Raw genomic sequence first — 25,116 nt, 5'->3', positions numbered from 1 at the left:
TGCTATGCGTTAACAGTAACCGCAGTGCCATTCTTGACCAACCGCCTGACTTAACCTTGCCTTATTTGCATTAAATGGCAGTGACTATGACATCACTACTCACCAACCAGACAGCAGGAAGTCCTATGCAAAGGTCTTGGGGATTCATAAAGGTCTTTCTCCTGCCTGATTTGGTAAATTGTTATATCATATTCCATACCTGTCTAGAGGCCAAAGGTGTCTTTCAGGAGACTTTAGAATAGCAGAGTCTCCCATTAACATCAATGGTAATCCCTCGCAGGATTTTTTTAATGTCATCATACAGATTTTAGTCCCCCTCAGAAATCCATCTGATCACTGTGAGGATCCAGGTGGCTTGGCAGGTATGATACTCTCATTTTACAATAAGGACTAGATATGAAGGAGAGAAGAATTACTTATGCCAGCATTTACTCAAACAGCTATAGAACAGCCAATTAAAGCATTCATATGCCTTCATATAGTTACAGGCAGGTAGAAAATGTTGACATAGCAAATGTCACCTAGTTTCCTGAAGGGTAACAAAGTTTAGGAGAAAATACCCTGACTTCAGCATTTTTGATGATAATAAGGTAACACAATTAGAACTCAAATTCCTACTAGTTTTGACGCTGTATCGTATAATGTCCTGGCAAAGTTGCAAGAGTCTCTGATGGGGCTCTCCGGTATCCCTCATTTCCAGATCGAGAAGTTTTTTCAGTTTTTCAGGAGGCTGCCATTCACAAACCTAATGATGGGGGAAATGTCAGCAATGAATACATGTTGGCTGAGGTGAAGACAAACGTTATGGTAATAAAACCTCACTCAGCAATGGATTCTGTAATGTAATGGTTTCCAAAGTAAGAAAATTGCACTTAAAAGTGCAGCACTACTCTGAACAGCGACTGTAAAAATGGCCTCATGGGATCCTATTTTTATTGTGTCTCAGGGACTCCCTGCTCAAACCTGTTCTGGTTAAAAGCAAAAAGATTATTTTTCTAACAGCCAGAGCTGCAAACTCATCCTGGAATCTGGAAACCAAGATGAGTTGCTTCTGGTTTGTATATCTTTATTAGGCGTAATAAACCTGTAGGCCAATTCTGCCTTCAGCAACCCCCATGATATGCCAGTGTCTTCAAATGCTGTTGTGCCAAGGGCATGGAGCTGGCTCATGCAGCCCACAAATGGGCAAGGCCGGCCTACCTGTCCAGCACCTCTCTCAAATAGCTTCTGCAAATAAGGGTGCTACAGAACCCAGATAAGTCTGTAATACTGCCTCCTCCAGTGGTAACATAGCTACCTTTCCTCAGGGTTGAATCTGCCTCTGGCACAGATGCTCTTGCAGGCACAACAAATTCAAGGGTAAATTAGGCCCCAAGACCAAGGGGGAAAAAAAAAAAAAAAAAAAAAAGGTATTCCAATGTAATGCAGGCAACGTTTTCTTGCAAATGTATATTTTAATTTAATTATGCTATTAAAAGGTTTCATGATGCCACATTTTTAAATCTAGGCAGCTATATTTTATTTCAAAACCTAACCACGCCGTCAAAGCAAGTTGTGCCCTTTATGTGCTATAAAACTCAGCTATCTTGGAAAGCTAAAGTTTGTAATCACTCATATCTATTACAATATATTTTCAAACTGATTCCAAGGCTTTACCTTCTCTGTTACATCAGCAGCTTTCCGTATGACCTCCTCCATTATGATCTTACAGGCCTCTTCTACAAATTTCTCTCCTGCTTTTGAATCTGTTATCGGGCCGTTCAGAATGACACCATTCACCAAGACAGCATTCTTCTTCCTCTGGAATATATCCTGTTTGTTACTATCAACTGTAAAAGAAATGTGATTTGGTTAAAGTGATGCGTGATCAGCTAAATCAGTGGTTCTCAACCAGGGGTACATGTATCCCTGGGGGTACGTAGACATCTTCCAGGGGGTTTACCAACTCATCCAGATATTTGCCTAGTTTTACAATAGGCTACGTAAAAAGCACTACTGAAATCAGTACAAACTGAAGTTTCAGACAATGATTTGTTTATACTGCTCTGTATACTATGTAAGTACAATATTTATATTCCAATTGATTTATTTTATAATTATATGGTAAAAATGAAAAGCCAACCATTTTTCAGCAATAGTGTGCTATGACGCTTTTGTATTTTTATGTTTGATTTTGTAAATTTTTAAGTGAAGTAAAATGTGGGGGTACACAAGACAAATCAGACTCTTGAAAGGAGTACAGTAGTCTGGAAAGGTTGAGACCCACTGAGCTAAACCATTAGCTGGAAAAAAAGCACTCTCTCACTACTAACAATGTATTAAACTCTGTACACGCAGCCCAGTGTAATTAATGAAGTCCTTAGGGAAACAATTGCCATGGATCTTTGCATGCATTAAGAATGCAGAATTAAACCCTAGAATAGGAAGGGAACAGCTTTAAAAATAGAAATTATCTAATTTCATTAATTTTTAGATAGATAGATAGGCCAGCCAGAAGGGACCATTATGATCATCTGATCTGACCCCCTGTATAACACAGGCCATTGAACTTCCCTTAGAGTAGATCTTTTAGAAACACATCCAATCTTCATTTTAAAATGGTCGTCGATAGAGAAGCCACCACAAACTTTGGTAAATTGCTCCAATGATTAAGTCCTCTCACCACTGAAAATTTACACCTTATTTCAAGTCTGAACTTGACTAGCTGCAACTTTCAGCCTTTGGATTAGGTTATACATTTTTCTGCCCATTGAAGAGCCCATTATTAATTATTTGTTCCCCATGTAGATACTTATAAGTTGATCAACTCAGCTCTTAACCCTTTCTTTGTGAAGCTAAACAGATCGAACTCTGAGTGCGTCACTATAAGGAGTAGTTTTCTAATCCTTTAATCATTCTCACGGCTCTTTTCCAAACCCTCTCCAAATAATCAACATGCTTCTTGAATTATGGGCACCAGAACTGGTCACAGTATTCCAACAACATCACACCGGTGCCACATAACTTCCCTACTCCTACTCAAGAGTCACCCGTTTTGCATCTCAGGATCACATTAGCTCCATCACAACACCCAAATCTTTTGCAGAATATTTAGATAGTGGTAACATCCAAAACATGCTAGGAACCTTCCACATACAGAGGAAGACATGGTCCCTGCCCTGAAGAGCACACAGACTGAAATAAAAAAAAAAGATGCGGGAGGTGACAAGCACCTGGCTTATTAGCTCCATATTAAGCACACTAGGTTTCTTTGTCCTCTGACCCTTCCTCCACCATTCAGCCCTTTTTCTTTCCTCATGGAGCAATTCCCAGCATCATTTACAGCATTCTTATGCCCTTAACTCCCTCCCTCCATCCCAACATCTAGCCTGATTGTTCTGACCATACCACCTTTGTCCCTCTCCTTCAATTCTTCCACTGGCTCCCCCTTCGCCACTGCATTAAGTTCAAGCTTCTCACAATTGCTGAGAAAGCCCCTTCCCAGCTTTACTCCTCCCTACTTTCTGCCCTGGTCTCATCATTTCACCCCACATCTGATCTGCTCTCCAATGATGCCACATCTTGCTTGTCCACTTCTCCCACAACCATCTCAATGCTTTCTTTCTTAACACCCTATGCATTGGATGCACTTCCTGAGGTGCTCCACAAAGCCCTTCTCATCATCCCCTCATATAGATTCTTCCTGAAGCCACACTGCTTGTATATCATTAGGAAACTACCTGACTAAGGCATCTATTTACCTACTTCACTTATTTATCTCATGAGAGAAGATCAGGAGTCCAATTTTGACTGAGATGAGCATAAAGTGGAGGGTGAGACATTCAGGAGGAGATGTCAGAGAAATAGGCTGAGATGTGAGATTGAACAAAGACAGGCCAGAAGTGGAGAGGTAGTTTTGCGGCTATTCATGGATGCAGAAGTGGTAGTTAAAGCCATGTGAGTAGATAAGGTTACCCTTAGATAGTGAGCTTGGAGTGAAGAGAGGGTCTAGGACAGAGCCTGTGGGAACTCCCATTGGAAAGTGATGAAGGGGAAAACTACCAAACAAAAGAGACACACTGTACAGCCAGAGATGTGGCAAACAACCCGGTACTTCAATAGGGCAAGAAGGGTCAACATCTCAAGCAGGAGGGAGTGGTCAGCAGTATCAAAATGCAGCCGAGAGGTCAAGGAAAATGAGAATGAAGCGGAGACCCTGAGATTTGAATAGGAAGAAGTCATAAGAGACCTTGATTAAAACAGTTTCGGTCGAATGGAGAGGACAGAAGTCTGGTTTGAGAGGGATCCAAGACAAAGTTGGGGGAGAGGAACTCAGGGTAAAGATTGTAGACTGCACATTCTATGAGTTTGAAGGTGAAGGGGGAAAAGGTAGTCAGAGAGACAGGCAAAGTATAGTGTCTTCACCTCTTGGCACCCAGCACTCTTTCACATGTAGGAAGCATTGAGAAAAATTCTGCCAAGTTTTCTGAGTTCATTATCCCTTCCACTATTGACTTTACCATGAGAAGGAATGGTAGGGCATGAAGTTGATTTATGCAACAATATCCCATTATTAGTCTTGACAAAATTCAATTTTTATTTTTTTCATAATTTCAACAGTTAATATTGATGTTTATTTTTAAACTTTTTTCACTATTTTTATTAATTTCAATATTCACAATTTTGGGAAATTAAGGGGTGTTAGACAATAATTATTTAATTACAATAAACTAGAAGATTCAAAAAGTTAAAGCTTTGTCATCCTTAAAACACAAATGGGCTGACAACATCACGTCAAAATATACAAAGTAAATATCCTTAAATCAAACTCCAGTAAGTTTGCAAGCAGCATTTTTCTTATTTTGCCTATCTGTAAATTTTTATTAACAAATATATTTTTTCACGATTGTGTGTGTGTACAGTGAAATCAACATTTACCAGCATTTACCAATAAAAATCAATCCTTCCAAGCCTGCTCATGATGTATTAGGATAAATCATTACTCTATAGATCCCTTATGATTATTTTGTCTCCAATCATACAAGACAAAAAAGCAAGAAAATCCAAGGTCAAGTCTGTCAATCTGGACTTGATTTTGAATCTATGTAAATCAGGAGTAATTCCACTGACAAATTGAGAAACACTGGCTTAAAATCAGAGATACTAATTCAGACCAGTGTTCCGAGGTATTAGATCATTACATATTACTGAAGGAATCTCTAGAAAAGAAAGCTCTGGCTCCACAAAGGAGCTACTCCTACACATTGCTCCATGATCCCATCAACAGTTTGGCTCTTTAAGGAGCAGTGCTTATCACTGGCTCTCTTGATTGTGCCTGTGAAATCAAAAAGTCCTCTCCAAAGTGACGAGGAAACTACAGGCATGGCACAAAAGTGAATGCTGCAAGGGGCCACATTAACTTATGTGCCAATATTCACTGGGTTACAGGCGGTGGCTGTTCCTGGTCCCACCCTGGCATGATCAAGAGTTTTCTAGCCAGGATCCTGCATTATTGCCATAGAAGGGCTCGCCTAGACTTCGGTGGAGTGGGGAAGCAAACTGTGGAAGCACCACTCTCCCTCTTCACATTCTTTTTAACTCTCCAGTCAATTTTTAAATTCTTTTTTAAAAAACTTTTCAATCTCATGTTGTTAACTTTCTGCAGGCACAAAATAGCTACTCAATTTTCCTCTCATTATTAGGACATATAAAATCAAATTCTGACCTGAAGTGGCCAGTCAGTCCTCCCATGAACTACCAACTTTAATGGAAGCTAGTATGCACATCTATAAAAGTATTATTTGTACTATTAATATTGTTCGAGAGAAGAATATGACTCTTAATTGGTAAATTTAGGTTGATAACATGCCCTCTTGTACCAAACTTAATATACCAAGCTTTTTCATTTTAATTAAAAAGATACTTGTTCTCTTGTAGATCCAACATAGAACCTTGCGAACAGGCAAGTAATATTCCATCCCTTCAACTGAAAGCCACATAGGTCAATTCCCATCTTGCCTTAGAGCACAACTCAGCAGGAGCATTGTACACAATTTGCAGCTTTGAAAACTCTCAGGGGGTTTTCTCTATGAAAACTAAATTGATAGATTTCAGAAGATTTGCAGGACCTGGGTTTAGTGAGGAATGGGAAGACACCTACCTGCTCTTCGGGCACACTGAACAGTGAATTAGGGATTATTTTAGGATTTAGATTCAGTTCTCCCTTTGATGTACGTATGACCTCCCATAAATGTTAACAGAATTTGCACACACAAGGGAAAATACTGTCCCTCTCTCTTCTACAGATGATGTGAGCTTCACATGCAACACCATTCATTTAGATCTACAGAGCAGGGGCTGGGACTAGGGCTAGGATCTGAGGAGGCCACAAAAGGGATAGAACAAACCCTCATGGGACTCTGTGGAAAAGTTAGTGCAGCCTTGTTCTACAACCATGGGGTTGGTTGTAGGGTAACAACCTTCCCTTTCCCAGCCTTGCATTTTTGCAAAGACAGGTTACCGGTCCCCAGACAGATATTTGCAGATCTTGGGGCAGAGAAGAACACTGTGGAGACAGCTGATTATTTCCTGCTTGTCCCCCCAACCCCACAGAAAGGATTAGACTTACGTGCAGATCGCAGGGGACATCTGGCCCTTAGTTTTTATTCAGTCCTTATTCAGGTAATCTCCCATTCCTTTAAATGGGAGTTTACTTGTTTAAGGACTTAGTAAGGAGGGTAGAACTTGGCCCTGGGTACATTCTTAAATTAGTCAGAAGAACAACATGCTCTCCATTTACACAATCAATTTCTCAGTAACTTTTGGATATAGACTTCCACGTCGGCCTATGAGCCAAATTCTAGGCTGGAATATACCATATGGATGTGGCCTCAATGGAAATTAATACGAACTACAAATTTTTGCATCCAAAAGCAGAATTTGGCCCTAAATACACGTTTTCTGTGTTGGCTGGGTTTGAGTTTTGCAGACCAAAATGTGGACTTAAAGTATTGTGACTCTTAAAAATATCACAAGATTTGCTGTAAAAAACTGCTGTTTTACTTCAAGCCCCATTTGCTACTCTTACATGAGAATCTGAGATTTCAATTTTTAATATTTTTATAGTAAATTGTATCCCTCATGGTTACGAGAACAAAGCTTGAAAACATGACCAGAATGTACCCTAAAAGTTCAAAAGACAGAAGGCCAGGAAAACCCCAGAACTATTTTTTTTTTTTTAAATCTCACAATTTTTAAGCAAAGCTTATGACTAGGGCCCATCAAATTCACAGCTATGAAAAATGCTTCACGGACTGTGAAATCTGGTCCCCCCTCATGCAATCTAGTCTTTTGTGTGCTTTTACCCACTACTATACAGATTTCCCGGGAGAGACCAGCATTTCTCAATTTGGGGTCCTGACCCAAAAGAGGCAATGGGGGGGGTCACAAGGTTATTGTAGGAGGGTTGAGGTACTGGTACCTTACTTCTGTGCTAACTTCAGAGCTGGGCAGCCGGAGAGCAGCAGTTGTTGGCTGGGCAAACACTTCTGAAGGCAGCATTGCAGCAGCAGCGCAGAAGAACGGGTGGCAATACCATACCATGCCCCACCTTTACTTCTGTGCTGCTGCTGGCAGTGGTTCTGCCTTCAGAGCTGGGCTGTGAAATTGACAAAAATGGACTGTGAATTTAGTAGGGCCCTACTTCTGGGGGCCCAACTCATGGTGGTTGTTTTTTTTAAATGTTCTGGATTGGCAATACTGGACTTGAAGCAACCTTTAGTTTTCACTTTTAAATGACATGGTAGCTGGTTTAAATTGTGTGCTCTTAATACCTGCTTTTCCAAGCCCCAGAGCCAACAACGTCATTTAAAACTGTATGGAAGACCCAAAGCTTTTAACTGTACTTTTCCTTTTAAAAACTATTCCAAACATCATGGTCAAAAGAGCATTACTTTATTGTCTATATCTAGTGGGCTTTCAAAGCCCCTTCTAAACAACTGAGTTTTAAAAACACACACAGTGGGTCTAAGAAAGCCCTTTGTGTTTCACAGGTAGCCCACATGCTAAGACAGCATCTTCCCCCATACATTTCTTATGTAATAGTAGGCACATGATCTACAGATGGTGTGACAGCGACAAACTTCTTTGTTTTGCATTTTAAAAGCTAGAAGCAGCATTCTAAGCAGAGTCAGAGAGAAGGCACACACAGAAAGTGCACCAGCAAGTGCAATTTCAGGTAAATGGCTCAAGCATAGAAGCAATACTAAAACATTAGCAAATGGAAGTGCTCTAAATCTGAGATTAAGGATTACTGACTGCTCAAGATGGCCTGTGACAAACAGAGGGCCTGATCCAGCTCCCATTCAAGGCAACTGGGGATTTAGCCATTGGCTTCAGGGGGAGCAGTATCAAGCACATAATTCTGAAAGTACAATATTCTACCTCAAAACCTTAATATTTTCAAACCAGCATTCCATTTTTATGATCAATATTATTTTCCTGAAAAGCAAGCATAAAATTTGAGCACCTAAAGTTGAAACGATACACTCAAACACAAAATACTCTTTGATGTTACCATCTTTTTCACCATACAAGCCTTACTAACAGTGAAATATGTGATTCTGTGTTTGCATAAAATAGAAAAACCTTTGCTGCTATATTCTTACTCTGCAAAATTAAACTGGAGCCTTGTGCTTGACACATTCTAACAGCATTTATTTGAGTAGAATAAAATGCCATGGGGAGATTTACTACTTACAGGAGGCACAGAACAAGAGGGGGATGGGTAAGAGGTTGCACTGTAAGGGACACAGCTTGTCTCTAAATATAAAGTGCCAAATCCTGCTCAGATTACTCATGAAATAGTCTCATGACTAAGTGAGTAAGTAGAGCGGGATTTGACCCAAAAGAGTAAATTACAAATTGTAACAAATTAATTTCACTAACTTCATCTGCATTCATCCTAAATAGATTTTAATTTTAAATCATGGATTCAACCTCTCAAAATTGTAAAAATTCTTTCTTGTATTAAATACTAAAAGTACTCTGCATCAAGTGAATTAAAAATAAATGGACAAATTCAATTTTGAACTGTCCGCCCTCCAGCGTACACTGGTTTGTTGTTATTGTTATGCTGCACATTATAATATTAAAACTTAATCTGTGTTGGCCTATATGATCATTGTTATGTATGCCAGGGAATTCAATCATGATATAGATTTTTTTTAAATAATTGCTTTGTAAATGTCCATGATTCAAATAAAGCTGGTCTGGTGATACGGCAAAATATATTGTTTTATAGCAAACCCATTTCTCTGGCCTGCTACTAAGGAACAGCTAAAGACGACAGATGAAAAGTTTGCTAGAATGGATCATACAATGCTCAAAGTTGCAATGTTATGGGGTCGGAGTGGTGTGATACAGCTGCTCTGGTGCCCTGGGTGGATCACCCAAGTGCAAAAGAAATCCTCAAGCATTGCAGAGTTGGCACAGTAGCTTCTATACCACATCTCCTCCCTGCTGCTGGTGAAGGGGACATAGCCTGAGGAAAGGAGGTATGGACAGAGTGCTTGCCGTTGGAATGCTCTAACTTATACCTAAAGACCGTCCCTGCACACAGCAGCCCCAGGATTGTAATAGTGGAAAGGTGAACCCTATAGTGCAGAGTCTGAACCGTAGACCTCTTTTACCAAACACATACAAATCCCAGAGTTGGCAAGAAGTCACCTTGGCCCTGGACGTAGGATAGTGCAGCCTCTGGGCTACGCTAAGTTGTGCCTGGCTGCAACAGTCCCTGTTCCAGTAGACAGGAATCACTGAAGTTGGACTATGCTTTGAACAAGCCTTTTTACCCTCCGACGTACCTGATTTGCTCTATATGACAGGAAGGATTAGGCGGAAATGGCATGGACATGGCTATACCAGCCATATGCCGCACAAAGATTCCTCTGTGCTGGGTAATCTGTTGTCAGGCAGCTAAAGTGGCAGACTGACATGAAGCACCCTCATCAGGAGCCACATCCTGCCCCTCATTGTTTCCAGAATCCTGAACAGATGCAGTCTGAGTGTGAGTGCTTACAAAGCATTATGCCTCTGCCCAACCACCCTGATCACTGAGTACTTACTAAACATGACAGTATCAAGTAGGACATTTTAAAAATGAAATAAAAACAAACAACCAAAAACAAAGTCGCAGGGTTCTACACTGTAGCCGGAGCTCAGGAGTGGATGTTAATATTTAAGAATGACATTTTGATGTCCCAACCAAGTAACTGAAAGAGTGATTCATGCTGTAATATTTCCAATTAGGAAAAGAGGCTGAAGAAAATTGGAATTCATCTTAATTTGAAACTGAGAAATGGCAGGTGTGGAGAATGAAATAGAAATCCTAACTCCATGACCCCAATGAGATGCAGCCTGCTTATATGTTCTAACATTTAACAGTCACAAATGATCTAACAAGCGTATCAGACACAAAATGGTTCTTATTTAAATTAAAAATGGTCACATTAATAATGAATATTTTTTGCTGAACTAGGGTGACCAGATGTCCCAATTTTATAGGGACAATCCTGATTTTTGGGTCTTTTTCTTATATAGGCTCCTATTACCCCCCACCCCGTCCCGATTTTTCATATTTGCTGTCTGGTCACCCTATGCTGAACAACCAGTGTTGTCCTCTTTCCTTTCTGTAGAAAAGCAGATATATATCTATCAGATGTGATAGAAAGAAAAGTACTGCATATGATATTTTCAGGTCCATGACATGTTCAAATAGCTAAAATTTGATTGGCGGTTCCTATCCATTGGTCCCAAATCACCTATAGAAATGCCCTCTGACTCCTCTGCTATTCACTAGGTCATCATGAGAAAAACTGAACATAGGTCCTTTTAAATGGAGGTTTTCCTACATGATTTTAAAAGCAATGCATGACAGCCTTTAATTTTATGCAAGTGTTGTATTCTTGTTTTGGTCATTTAAAAACATTAAATATTTAAACAGCAATCTTTGCAAATTCAACTGAGGAAGCAGTCATTTAGTAAAACAGCACTCATGAATCAACACAAGTTAAAATGTAGAAGTACATAATTAAAAAGGAAACTTCACATTTCTTCTCTATGTGGTTATTTTTTATTAATACAATTGCAGCCAAAATAACTGTTTCCTGACTTTTTTAAAAATTCATACTGTACATTTTACAAAATTTCTGCTTCAACAAAGCACATTTTAACGGTGGTGATCTTAGTCCTTATGCTAACTACATTTGTCACATTACCTTCCCTAAACTCCTCTAAGAAAGGGAAGTTCTATCAGCGCTACCAGACTTTCCGCATGACCTTGGGCAAATGACTTCATCTCTCTGCTTCAATACCCCACATGTAAAATGGGGATGATTGTGTATACATACATATATATATATACACACACACACACACCTTACCTTTACCTATAATATCTACATAGATTGTAAACTCTTGGTGGCAGGGACCATCTCTTTCTGTGTATATGTAGAGTGTCTAACCCACAGTAGGGCCCAGATTTCCGTTGCGGCCACTATATATAAATAATCATAGCGTAGCTGTTCCTATTTTTGGAAATGGGAAGACAGGCACAGAGAGGCAATGTCATACAAGCAGGTCCATAGCAGAGCCAGGATTAGAATTCACAGCTTCAGTCTTCCAGCCTCATTACACCAAACTCTTGTCAAATAAAGCTTTGGGCACATCTAGGGGAAGCCCCACGTTCCATGCACCATTAATAACACTGCTAGTCTGACAAGCAGGGCACAATCATTGGTTGGGACCCCAGCTGGACTCCATAGATCTTACTCTGCATAGGGCCAGCTATGCTTTTAAGTTATTTAGCATACATGTGTGTTTTTTGCAGTACCCCTCCCCGAACTTCAAGAGGCAGGAATGATGACAGTGCACATGAATGGCTCCCAGCCAGACCCAGACAACCCTCAAGGGAGAGATATTCAGGGTCATAGTAGCCTAGAGCCAGGAGTGTCATGCATGCTAAAATCACCAGCTGGCTGGACAGAGATCACATGGTTCAAGACAGCTGAAAAGGCAGCCACAGGTAAAGGCAGTACACAGCTTTCAACTCTCCTGTACTTGTGACCTACCTTTCACATTTTTCCCAGCTGCCCATGGCAGGATGAGTGCAGGCTTTTCTTGACCATTCTGATTACTTCCCTTGCATAATTTGTCATTTCAGGTCAGCTTCTGCATTGTACTAGATGAATGTTATATATGCGCGTTGCCTGCTGTGTCTCATTTTGCCAAATTTCCAAGCTCTGTAATACCATATGTTCGCACCAAAGACAGCAACAATACTGTATGATTGAGTAGTGCTTGATAGAAAAAGAGGTTTCAGAAGACCGACAGGGTCAACATGGGAGACACATTGAGACACACATTGGCAAAACAGCTCACATAGTCGGGGTGGGGAGGAAGCATCAAAGGAGAGAACCATGCTTCGTAAGACCCTGCCATTTTTCAGTAAAGGGGAAATCACACCTATGAGGATGCCTAATGTTGCATAAGACTGGGCTGCTGAGATCATAGAATATCAGGGTTGGAAGGCACCTCAGGAGGTCATCTAGTCCAACCCCCTGCTCAAAAGCAGGACCCATCCCCAACTAAATCATCCCAGCCAGGGCTTTGTCAAGCCTGACCTTAAAAACTTCTAAGGAAGGAGATTCCACCACCTCCCTAGGCAACGCATTCTAGCGTTTCACCACCCTCCTAGTGAAAAAGTTTTTCCTAATATCCAATCTAAACCTCCCCCACTTTAACTTGAGACCATTACTCCTTGTCCTGTCCTCTTCCACCACTGAGAATAGTCTAGAACCATCCTCTCTGGAACCACCTCTCAGGTAGTTGAAAGTAGCTATCAAATCCCCCCCTCATTCTTCTCTTCCGCAGACTAAACAATCCCAGTTCCCTCAGCCTCTCCTCATAACTCATGTGTTCCAGACCCCTAATCATTTTTGTTGCCCTTCGGTGGACTCTTTCCAATTTATCCACATCCTTCTTGTAGCGTGGGGCCCAAAACTGGACACAGTACTCCAGATGAGGCCTCACCAATGTCGAATAGAGGGGGACGATCACGTCCCTCTATCTGCTCGCTATGCCCCTACTTATACATCCCAAAATGCCATTGGCCTTCTTGGCAACAAGGGCACACTGCTGACTCAGTATAAGGCAAAGCCTCAGATAAGGCAAAGAGTAGCGCACACAAACCAAGGGCAAGCAGAGGGACATTCTGAGACAGCCAAGTCATTAACAGACCAGCACTCAGCTGATCCCTCCATAGAGTTATTGCTACCTGAATAAATAAATAATTTTTTGCTCAGCAAGGACTACCAACACCTAGTAATTCTGATGGTGTGCAAAAAAAAAAAACACAAACACATGATCCTTAGTTTTTTAAAAAAAAAACTAAAATCTTATTGTTGCTTGCCCGTATTTAGTAATATTTTCATAATAATAATAATGGCTGTTGATTAATCGCAGTTAACTCACATGATTAACTCAAAAATTGTGATTAAAAAATTAATGAATTACCATTTTAATCAGTGTTAAATAGAATACCAATTGAAATTTAAATATTTTACATGTTTTTCTACATTTTCAAATATATTGATTTCAATTACAACAGACTATAAAGTGTACAGTGCTCACTTTATATACTATTACTTTTATTACAAATATTTGCACTGTAAAAATGATAAACAGAAGAAATAGTATTTCAATTCACCTCATACAAGTACTGTAGTGCAATCTCTTTATTGTGAAAGTGCAACTTACAAATTCAGATTTTTGTGTTACATAACTGCACTCAAAAACAAAACAATGCAAAACTTTAGAGCCTACAAGTCCATTCAGTCCTATTTCTTGTCCAGCCAATCATTAAGACAAACAAGTTTATTTACATTTGCAGAAGATAATGCTGCCCACTTCTTGCTTTCTGGTGACACTGTAAATAAGAACAGGCATTTGCATGTAGGATGACCAGACAGCAAGTGAGAAAAATTGGGATGGGGGTGGGGAGGGTAATAGGACCCTATATAAGAAAAAGACCCCAGTTTGGGACTGTCCCTATAAAATCGGGACATCTGGTCACCCTATTTGCATGGGACTTTTGTAGCCCAAGATATTTACATGCCAGATGCACTAAGGATTCATATGTCCCTTCATATGGAAGTATGGGCTGGATGAATGCACTATAAGGTGGGTAGAAAGCTGGCTAGATTGTCGGGCTCAACGGGTAGTGATCAATGGCTCCATGTCTAGTTGGCAGCCGGTGTCAAGTGGAGTGCCCCAGGGGTCGGTCCTGGGGCCGGTTTTGTTCAATATCTTCATAAATGATCTGGAGGATGGTGTGGATTGCACTCTCAGCAAATTTGCGGATGATACTAAACTGGGAGGAGTGGTAGATACGCTGGAGGGGAGGGATAGGATACAGAAGGACCTAGACAAATTGGAGGATTGGGCCAAAAGAAATCTGATGAGGTTCAATAAGGATAAGTGCAGGGTCCTGCACTTAGGACGGAAGAACCCAATGCACAGCTACAGACTAGGGACCGAATGGCTAGGCAGCAGTTCTGCGGAAAAGGACCGAGGGGTGACAGTGGACGAGAAGCTGGATATGAGTCAGCAGTGTGCCCTTGTTGCCAAGAAGGCCAATGGCATTTTGGGATGTATAAGTAGGGGCATAGCGAGCAGATCGAGGGACGTGATCGTTCCCCTCTATTCGACATTGGTGAGGCCTCATCTGGAGTACTGTGTCCAGTTTTGGGCCCCACACTACAAGAAGGATGTGGATAAATTGGAGAGAGTCCAGCGAAGGGCAACAAAAATGATTAGGGGACTGGAACACATGACTTATGAGGAGAGGCTGAGGGAGCTGGGATTGTTTAGCCTGCAGAAGAGAAGAATGAGGGGGGATTTGATAGCTGCTTTCAACTACCTGAAAGGGGGGTTCCAAAGAGGATGGCTCTAGACTGTTCTCAATGGTAGCAGATGACAGAACGAGGAGTAATGGTCTCAAGTTGCAGTGGGGGAGGTTTAGATTGGATATTAGGAAAAACTTTTTCACTAAGAGGGTGGTGAAATACTGGAATGCGTTACCTAGGGAGGTGGTAGAATCTCCTTCCTTAGAGGTTTTTAAGGTCAGGCTTGACAAAGCCCTGGCTGGGATGATTTAACTGGGAATTGGTCCTGCTTCGAGCAGGGGGTTGGACTAGATGACCTTCTGGGGTCCCTTCCAACCCTGATATTCTATGATTCTATGATTCATGCTTCGGCCACCATTCCAGAGGACATGCTTCCATGCTGATGACGCTCATTAAAAAAATGTGTTAATTAAATTTGTGACTGAACTCTTTGGTGGAGAATTGTATGTCTCTGGCTCTGTTTTACCCGCATTCTGCCATATATTTCATGTTATAGTAGTCTCGGATGATGACTCAGCACATGTTCATTTTAAGAACAGATTTGACAAAAAACAAACAAGGTACCAATGTGAGATTTCTAAAGGTAGTGACAGCACTCAACCCAAGGTTTAAGAATCTGAACTACCTTCCAAAATCTGAAAGGTATGAGGTGTGGATCATGCTTTCAGAAGTCTTAAGAGCAACACTCTGGTGGCATCTGACTCAAATCATGAAAATGAACATGCGTCAGCCCGCACTGCTTTAGGTTGTTATCAAGCAGAACCCGTCATCAACATGGATGCATGTCCTCTGAAATGGTGGCTGAAGCATGAAGGGACATATGTATCTTTAGCGCATCTGGCATGTAAATATCTTGCAACGCCAGCTACAAAAGTCCCATGCAAATGCCTGTTCTCACTTTCAGGTTACACCGTAAACAAGAAGCGGGCAGCATTATCTCCGACAAACATAAACAAACTTGTTTGTCTAAGCAATTGGCTGAACAAGAAATAGGACTGAGTGGACTTGTAGGCTCTAAAGTTTCACACTTTTACTTTTGAATGCAGGGTTTTTTGTACCTAATTCTACATCTGTAAATTCAACTTTAATGATAAAGAGATTGCACTACAGTACATGTATTCGGTGAACTGAAAAATGCGATTTCTGTGTTTTTTACAGTGAAAATATTTGTAATAAAAACAAAGCGAGGACCATACCCTTCGTATTCTGTGTTGTAACTGAAATCAATATATCTGAAAATGTAGAAAACATGTAAAAATATTTAAATTATATTGTATTCTATTATTGTTTAACAGTGCAATGGCAAGATTAATCGCAATAAATTTTTTTAATCGCTTGACAGCCTTAGCAATAATCAAAAACATTTACTGAAAAGCAGCTAGTTAGCTACAAATGTGCCTACTCTAGGTTTGATAAGCTGGTTCCCTACTAAAAAAAAAATTGAATTTTCTATAAGCATATTTTTAAAACTGGGGACACTAAAAGTGTCTCTGCCTTTAAATATTTACTTCTTGTTTGTTTGGATCTCATTACATTTTCAGAGGTGTATTCCTCTTTTCACTCGTGCACTTAACTCAGTGATACATGTGCATTCAAAGTAGAATTAGACCCCTTAGATTCTGTGACTATAAGGAATCAATCATTTTATGATCACATCCCCTCAAACTGCCTTCCATCTTCACTACCAATTCCTCCCTCTTGGTCAGAGTCAAATCTAAAATGGCTGTGACCCTGGTTACTTCCTCCACTTTATGAAACAAAAAGTTGTCCCCAATACATTCCACAAATGTATTGGAAATTTTGTGTTTTGCCATATTACTTTTCCAACAGATGTCTGAGTTGTTAAAGTCCCCCAGTATTATCAGGACTTGTGTTTTGAATATTTATGCTATTTGTTCCAGAAATGCCTCATCCACCTCCTCTTCCTGATTTGGTGGTCCATGTAGTCACCCTTATTTCCCACCCTCCCCTTATCTTTACCCAGAGACTTTCATGTGGTCTGCCTCTCACTTCCTTCGGGACCTTAGAACAAGCGTGTATGTTCTTGATGCATAATCCAACGCCTCCTCCCTTTTTATCTTGCCTGTTCTTCCTGGACCGCTCTATACCAATATTCCAGTCATGAGACTGGACACCAATTAAGTCATAATTTAGCTTATGTACTAATACTTCCAGTTCTTCCCGTTTACTCTCCCTTCTCCTTGCATTTGTGTATAGACCGCTAAGATTCCTTCCATGTACACACATAAACCCCATTATTGCTAATAAGAGATGCCCATGTGCACAGAGGACAAACACACAGAAATATTGGTGCAACTTGACTGTGTCCAGCCAATTCTTCTTAAATGGCCAATTCTGATGCTTTACAAACAATTGCCTCCAACAACCTCTGCAGTCCGTATCTGCAAATGATCAAACAAAAAGAGTTGCTGGAAAGTTAACTTTTGTTATTGCAAAGTTGCAAGCAAAAATGTTTTTGATGTATATTTTGGACATATGTTAAAAAGTTACTGTCCTACATTTGAATATTTAAAAGGAACACAAATGCAAGTCTGTATTTCAATTTTTCCATGCTTCATGTTTAAACATACTGTAAATGTTGATGGAAATCTAAATGCCCTTCAAATAACAAGACAGCTTACATTAAGCAGGAAGGAATTTAGGCATATGAAATATAAATTGTCAAATAAGCAATAAGAACAGTTAACATGCAATAAGATTCCCAGTGCATTATAATGTGACAATTTCTAGCTATGTAATTGACAAGGTATCTTATTTAATTAAGACATTATTTATCATACTTCTCAAATGTCAGGTTAAGCTATCTTACTAAACACTCTCTAAATGCCAAGAAAATTTTTTGTAATTTTAATGAAGTTTGCATGTACTTATGTATAACGGCTTTGTTCTATGCTATCTTGATTTTTCTTGCAAGTAATTGATATTAACATACGATGGCATGTCTCTCTTGTCAAATGAGATTTTAAGACACAGAAAGGGATTTATCCTGCAGTCCTTACTCTGGTCAAGCTACCAGGCAACCTTAACTTCTGTTGCATTTGCAAGGTTGTACATTACACAATTTTAGGTGGAAGCATCCTGCATGAAACAGATGCTCTCTGGCTCATCTCTCCATTCTGCCAGCAGCAGCTACAGTGTAGCTCCCCAATCATGCACTATTCACACAGAAGAGCAGCCAGCAGTTTAGAATTAAAAGGGAGCATATTGCATAAACTGTGCTCCCTGTCCCCTGTGATTTTTGGCACAGATTCTCTTCTGCTCTATTTGATGGGCTAGAAGGGGTTCGTACGAGACTCTTCTAAATGGGCTCTAAAGGCTGAGTCTATGAAGGGGGATCTCAGCTTTCGTGTTATTAAAAAATATGTAAGTTTCTGGGCCTGTTCCTTGCCAAGATAGACTGGCAAAAGTTAATTGACGTGAGCATGCACGTACACACAAACATTTAGTTTTTACATACAACTTGTTAGTTGAAGTAGGGGTGTATCCCAAAGAATCATCTTGCGGATTCTCCCCACAAGCATTAAGTTGGTCCTGTTCATAATGGGTCATAATTTATGGAGAAAAACTGGGCTACAACTGACAGCAAGTGATTTGAACTTGTTTCACAGCCTGTCCAAAAAAAATGCTAAGGTTGGCTCTGCTTGTTAAAAATTTTCAGCCCTTTCTGAGAGCTCCCACTATTGCTGTGACTGCAGTAGCTGCTGCGAGAGCTCTAGATACATACCAGGGATGAACCAATGTCACCCCTGCAACTCTTTCCACTTTGCCAAGCATGGCAGTAGTGCAAAATGAAAGTCATACTACTGCTGCACTGAGTGGGAGTGCTGTAGTCACTGCACCCCACTTCTCCTCCCACTGGTGCCTGCACTTGCCCTACTAGGAGTATTAAGAGCAGGTACTGGAAAGGAACATGGAGCCATTTCCCACCAGCCAGAGGAGAACTACCCATGCATCAGCCCAAAGATCAGCTCTCAAAACTCACACATACTACAGGAGACCTCCAGCAGTCAGGGGAGATCTGCCCACCTCAAGAACTGAAGAGGACCCATTCTCCAACTGACTACCCAGCCCATCACTGTGGGGACGCACTGCCCACCTGACCTACCCCAACTACCTAAGTCGGCAGGACAACATGCCTGCAAACCACAGCCACGAGTGGAAGTCACAGAGCCACCCACCTATCACCACCACTGCTGCTGTGAAGAACACCTGCCAGATAGAGAAACAACTTAGAGGACCTTCAGTGAAGTAATGGGCAGAGGGACGCATAGCTGGTCAAAAAGTACTATGCAAGATGGTGGAGGGATGGAAGATGGAATGATTCTTGGGTATAGGGAAAAAATATGAAAGTCGCAGATATTTTTTGAGGAGAGAGGTGGGGAGAGAGCACAGAAGTATCTTACACAAGGAATGTCATGTGCACGGTTGACTAGGCACATCATTTTAGAGGGAGCCCCTTATTTAAATTTTTATAAACACCAAACACCATTGCACACCAGAAGGGAGCACAAGGCCCGCTAACTGTGCATTTGAGTGAGTCTGACACTTAAATTAGTGGTCACTAAAAGTTTTTTTTTGAGTTTTGTGTCGGTAGAGAAAATTAAAAATTTGTTTGAGATCAGTAATTTTCAAGGAGGCTCAGTCCCATGTGGGTATCTCTCACACAGTAGGATGTCTGGAATTACAGTGTACACTACGGCATATTTCACAACATACCAGAAATGTCATGTAGCTTTATGACATTCATTTGACTTATGGGAATCTAAACAAAAAAAAAAACCATGGTTCTTAAATAATAAGAATCCAGAGCTTTCATTTAAAAGTATATTTTATTGTTATTTTTGCTGATTTACAATTTTCCCCCCACAAATAAAATGCTCAAGATTTAAACCCCAAAACAATGTAAAAAAGTTGAGATCCTGGGAGGTGGGAAGAATCTAGGACACAAGCTCTCAACCTGTGGGTTGCAACCAGGTTTCAGGGGTCTCAGCAACCCTTACTTTATGACTGGAAGGAAGGGGGCTCCAAAACCTTTTTTCTGTTGTTACAGGGTCATGGTATGGAAAAAATTGCACTGATCTAGAATATTCTTCTTGCATTTATGGGAAGTACCTTTTTTTAAATTTCCAGACTAGCAACAGTTTCCCCCATTATTTTTTAATGAAGTATAAACATACTTGTGTACAACAACTTTATTCTACACTATCTGATTTCTTGCAAACATAGCTTATTGAATAGAACAGAATAGAATAGAATCAGGGCCAATGGGGATTAAAAATGAATGAACAAAAGACCAAACTAATGGTAATGTAAAAAAAAAAAAAAAACAACAAGAAACAGACTAGCCTAGTCATTAATGTTGTAGACATCAAACAAGTAGATAGCTTCTGCTACATGGGTTCCATCATAACATGGGACAATCGCTATGAAGATGACAAGAACAAGCAGATAGCTACTGTCAGCAGAACGTTCATGTGCCTTATTAAAAAAGTTTCAAACCTTAAATCAGTGTCTACGACAGATAAAACCAGATTATACACAATGGTCATTGTACCCACATTACTTAAAGGTTGTGAAACATGGGTACTGACAAAAGCATCTGGAGCAAAAGCTATAAACATTTGAAATGAGGTGTCTGCACTATATCATAGATGTGACATAGCATTTCTTAGCCCTGGTCTACACTGGGGAGTGGTCCACCTAAGATACACAACTTCTGCTACGTGAATAGCGTAGCTGAAGTCGGCGTATCTTAGGTCGACTTACCTGGCCGTGAGGACAGCGGCAAGTCAACCACTGCCGCTCCTCTGTCAACTTCGCTTCCGCCTCTTGCTTGCTGGAGTTCCGGAGTTGATGGGGAGCGCATTCGGGGATCAATTTATCGCGTCTAGATGAGACGCGATAAATCGATCCCCAATACATCGATCGCTACCCGCTGATCCAGGAGGTAGCGAAGACCTGCCCTTAGGCATTCTAGCCATCTATAGAAGACTGAAAGTACAGAACATGATTACAATCATCAAAAGGCAGCAACTACAATGGTTTGGCCACGTTGCTAGGCGTCAATGAGACAGTGGTATAACATGGTATTCAAAGCCATCCAGGCAGCACCTGATTTTCAGAACAATCAGGCTCAAATGGTGGTTCAAAACAAATGTTGATGGAATCTGCTCATAACCTTGGCCCTATCCAACCTCAGCACTGGGGAAAGGAGAGGATGATGATGAATAGTTTTTTCCACTCAAGAAACCAGTAAGTTGCACATTTCTAAATTTTTGCAAGTTAATGGTATAGCAGTAAGCTAAATGGATAAATGCACCAAATTATATGCTCTTGATAGTTATCCTGTCAATCCTCATTAAAGGTACCAAAATTATATGAAAAATAGGTCTCTCATTCCTAACTTCTATGAACTTATGTTTTAAGCTTTTTTTGTCCATTACCTGTTCATTTAACAGCTTTCTTCCTTTTAATATAGCTCAGTGTACTTCTATAATAACTTTCAGGTGTAATAACTAATGCATTTATAAAATAGGTTTATTTTTCTTTTCCTAAGATACTTGCTTCAAAGAGCATCATTATGTTTCTGCGCATACTTATGTCCAGAGCAAGGGGTGGTTGGAGGGGCTAAGTATTATTCTTTAAAGAGCACTTATTTTAACAAAAATACTGAATTACAATATTCTATAGTGCTTGTTCAAAACACTAACATTTTAAAGGGTTTTTCATAGATTACTGGAGCACTTTTATAAAGAGAGGTTATTTATATCCAACACCCATTCATTTTGATGGGCTCCATAAATTGATGTGAAAGTTCCTTCTATAGGAGGAATACATCAAGGAGAACAGCAAACCACCTTTCACACCATTATCACAAGGAAATTCCTCAGAACGCTCCCAGCTTCCCCCCCACCCGTGACATCCCAAAGATGCCTTCATTCCAGGCACTGCCCCCCAGCTCCAAAGGCAGATGATATTTCAGTGTGGGAAGGCAGGGAAAGGTGCACTCAGTAGAGTTGCCAATTTTGGTGGACATATTCGTGGAGGTTTCATCACGTGACAATCTTTAATTAAAGATTAATCCAGAGGCAATGTGTGGTGTGGAACACACAGGGTCACATGTATGTCTGTCTGTCTGTCTCTCTTTCCCCCTCCCTCCTTTCCCCTCCCCCCACCCGATTTCTGGGACACCCAGCAGTGAGGAGGTAGTGGCTCCCCCTGGTGGCAGCACTCACCATGTGTCTGTACAGCGCAGGGAGGGAGGAAGCAGCAGGGCAGCTGGCTGTGGGCTGAGCTCCCTGCTGCTACTTGGTGCTGCTTCTCCTTCCCTGCTGCTGGAGTCCCAGTGCTTACCGCTGCCTGCTTTGCAGACCATCCACTGAGGTGAGTCAGGGGAGCATCTTCTAGATCGGGAAGAGGGCCTGCTACATAGTGCTTAGCACCAGGTAGCTCAGGTGGAACCCCATCCAGCCAGAGAGCCCCAGGGAGCAGGCTGGAGGCGGGGGAGGAGAAAGAATGGGAAAAGGGAGACAAGGACCCTGCAGCCTCCAATGTGCCTATCGAGAAAGTGTTGTGGGGGCATCATATTCCCCCCTCCAATAAAAAGTGTCTTGCTAACCGAGACACTCAAACCCTGAGCTCCATCACACCATGGTGCCACCCACCCTCATAGGTGCCAACTTCTGCTCCTGCCAGTGGGTGCTCGACCCCCCCCCCGGGCCCAGCCCCACCCCAACTCCCCCCCTTCCCCCAAGTCTCCACTCCCTCCCTCTTCCTATCCCTGCTCTGCCTCCACCCTGTCCCCAATTCCACCCCTTTCCTCAAGTCCCTGCCCCACGTCCTCCCTTGAGTGCATGGTGTCCCTGTCCCTCCCCCTCCCTCCTGGAGCGCCGCCAAGGCAGTGGGCAGAAGTGCTGGGAGGGAGAGGAGCAGGAATGTGGCACACTGAAGGGAGGAGGTGGGGGGGAGCTTCGCTGCCAGTGGGTGCAGAGCACCCACTAATTTTTCCCCGTGGGTGCTCCAGCCCCAGAGCACCCATGCAGTCGCTGCTTATGCCCACCCTGCTGGCACAGGAAGGACTGTGCATCCCAGCTGTGTTGCCCCTTTTGTTTGTCTTGTTTTGAACACTTGCTAATTGACTGAGGCTAGTTCCATCAGGGAGTGATGCCCGCAAGCTCTGCCAGGGGCTGGGCAGCCAGAGAACAGGAGGTGGTAGTTGTTAGTGTCTGTTGTCTACCTATATATTAAGTTTCAGGGAGTGGAGACAGAGGCAACAAGTGGGGCGGTCGCATGCCCCCAGAGAAACTTTCAATTATCCCCCCCCCAGCAACTCGCCACAGTTAGGTGTCACCCTGAGCCCCGGCACCTGTGGCCTTAGCACTGCATAGCCCCAGCACCCCTGCGCTTGCCGCATCAGTTATGAATGCAAAAAAATTGCTTGAGCCCTGGCCCTTGGCAACCCTCGCACCCAGGGCAGGCTAAAGAAGCCACTGTGCTGAGAACGGGGGCAAGTCCCCCCCCAGCCCAAGAAGCCTTCCCCGGTGCAGAGGGGACGCGTGGCAAAAGCCCACCCCCAGCAGCTACACCCCCTCCCCGGAGGCAGCCCAACCCCCAGGTTTCCCGCCACCCGGGGAACCCCAGCTCCACCGAGCTGAGGACGGGTCTGAAAGGGGCGAGGGGTGGCCAGCGAGCGGATCCCCAGCCACGACCCCCTCCCCTCCCCGCGGAGAGGCAGAAGCCGGCCCTGCTCCCGCCAAAGGGAAGAGCCAGAACTCAGGCGCTGCCCAAGGTCGCCTTTACCCTCCATCTCGCCTCCGGAGCCGGCGCTGCCGTTCATGGACGCGCCCCGTGCAGAGCGCGACCCAAGCGCTGTCCCGGCGGCGGCTGCTCGGGTGTCCCTCGCCCTGCGCCGGAGCCCGCCCTAGGCAAATGGCCGCAGGTGGAAGGCGGCGAGGCGAGCGTCTCCCGTCGCGCAGCCTCCGCAGCCCTGACCTGCCCCTCCAGCAACAGCTGCTGCTGCCGCCCGGCCCCTTCATTAATAACTTGGGCGCTGCTGGCTCCCTGCCGACGCGGGGAGCTGCTGGCGCCGCGAGGGGACGCAGCGGGCCCCAGTCCCCTAGTGCAATAAATCCCCGCGTGGGCGTGGTGTGACCGGCCCTGGGGCTGCGGCACGGGAGGTGTTGGAAGCGCAGAGCTGTTCACACAGCACCCCCCGCAAACACACACACACACACACACACGCTTTGATTGAATTCCCCGGGCAGTGGCGGGGTCCCTCTCACGCGCAACGGGAAGGTTGTTTCCAGGCCCAGTCCTCGGTTTTGCCTCTCAGTTACTGATGAGCGGCACATGGTGCGGAGAGGGGGGAGGAACAATTTGAATAAGGGAGATTGGAAAACAAACGGAGCGAGATTGGAGTTTACTCACTGGAAACACACCCCGCAAAAGCCTGCCTGGGGAAGAGAGCGCTTGTCTTTCAATTAATCCTCGGGGAGGGGAGCTGCCTCCTTGTCTGGGAGATTTTAACGGCCTCAGGGAAAGGCGTGCTGCAAAATCCTTCCACCTAAAGCAGGGTGGGAGGAGAGTTTGTGTTTTGTATATTTGGGTTGTGTTACACCAGGGATTTCCCAACAGCCCCCCTGAATTTCCCCAACACCTTCCCCGCCCCCCAGTTTTGTGAACTAGTTACATGCAGGTTTCAGAGTAACAGCCTTGTTAGTCTGTATTCGCAAAAAGGTGCCACAAGTACTCCTTTTCTAGTTACATGCAGTGTTGCCAATTTAGTGATTGGAAATTTTAATTGAAGCTGAAACATTAATACACAGGTTAAAAGCATATAAGTTGTATGATAAAATGCATGTACCTGAAGAAGTATAATAGATGTGAAAAGCAGGAACATAGACAAGCTTTCTTATACTGTTGTTTTTATTACAATGTCAGTGTGTTCATTTCGGCAATGTTGGCCAACCTGATAATTTCAAATTATAATTTGTAAACAAAGTATAAAAGAGCTCTCCCTGACAGATAGTGATGGGGTGGGGGGAAAGGCTTCAAGACCAGATTATATTTAATTCACACCTAATCTACCTAGGTATCCAGTGAACAGTGCTGTGTTGCCCAAGTGATAGATTTTGGCTGGGGTTGGGTTACAAAT

The 25,116-nt window shown here is 42.6% G+C and overlaps 1 protein-coding gene across 1 annotated transcript in view; it reads right to left on the bottom strand.

Moving 5' to 3' along the window:
• GADL1 (glutamate decarboxylase like 1) overlaps window positions 1–23,905 on the bottom strand; it is a 108,995-nt gene extending 85,090 nt beyond the window's left edge. Inside the window, exons 1-3 of the mRNA XM_073333370.1 lie at window positions 23,763–23,905; window positions 1,657–1,829; window positions 619–745 (exon numbers count right to left, since the gene is read on the bottom strand). Coding sequence (XP_073189471.1) covers window positions 619–745; window positions 1,657–1,829; window positions 23,763–23,799 — 337 coding nt within the window. The 5' untranslated portion in view covers window positions 23,800–23,905. The remainder of the gene's footprint in view (window positions 1–618; window positions 746–1,656; window positions 1,830–23,762) is intronic.
• Between the last annotated feature and the right edge of the window lie 1,211 nt (window positions 23,906–25,116).

Source organism: Lepidochelys kempii, chromosome 2 (assembly GCF_965140285.1).
Source record: "Lepidochelys kempii isolate rLepKem1 chromosome 2, rLepKem1.hap1, whole genome shotgun sequence".
Classification (NCBI taxonomy): domain Eukaryota; kingdom Metazoa; phylum Chordata; order Testudines; family Cheloniidae; genus Lepidochelys; species Lepidochelys kempii.
Note: the sequence above shows the minus strand (reverse complement) of the source record. Positions and strands in the feature narration are given on the sequence as shown.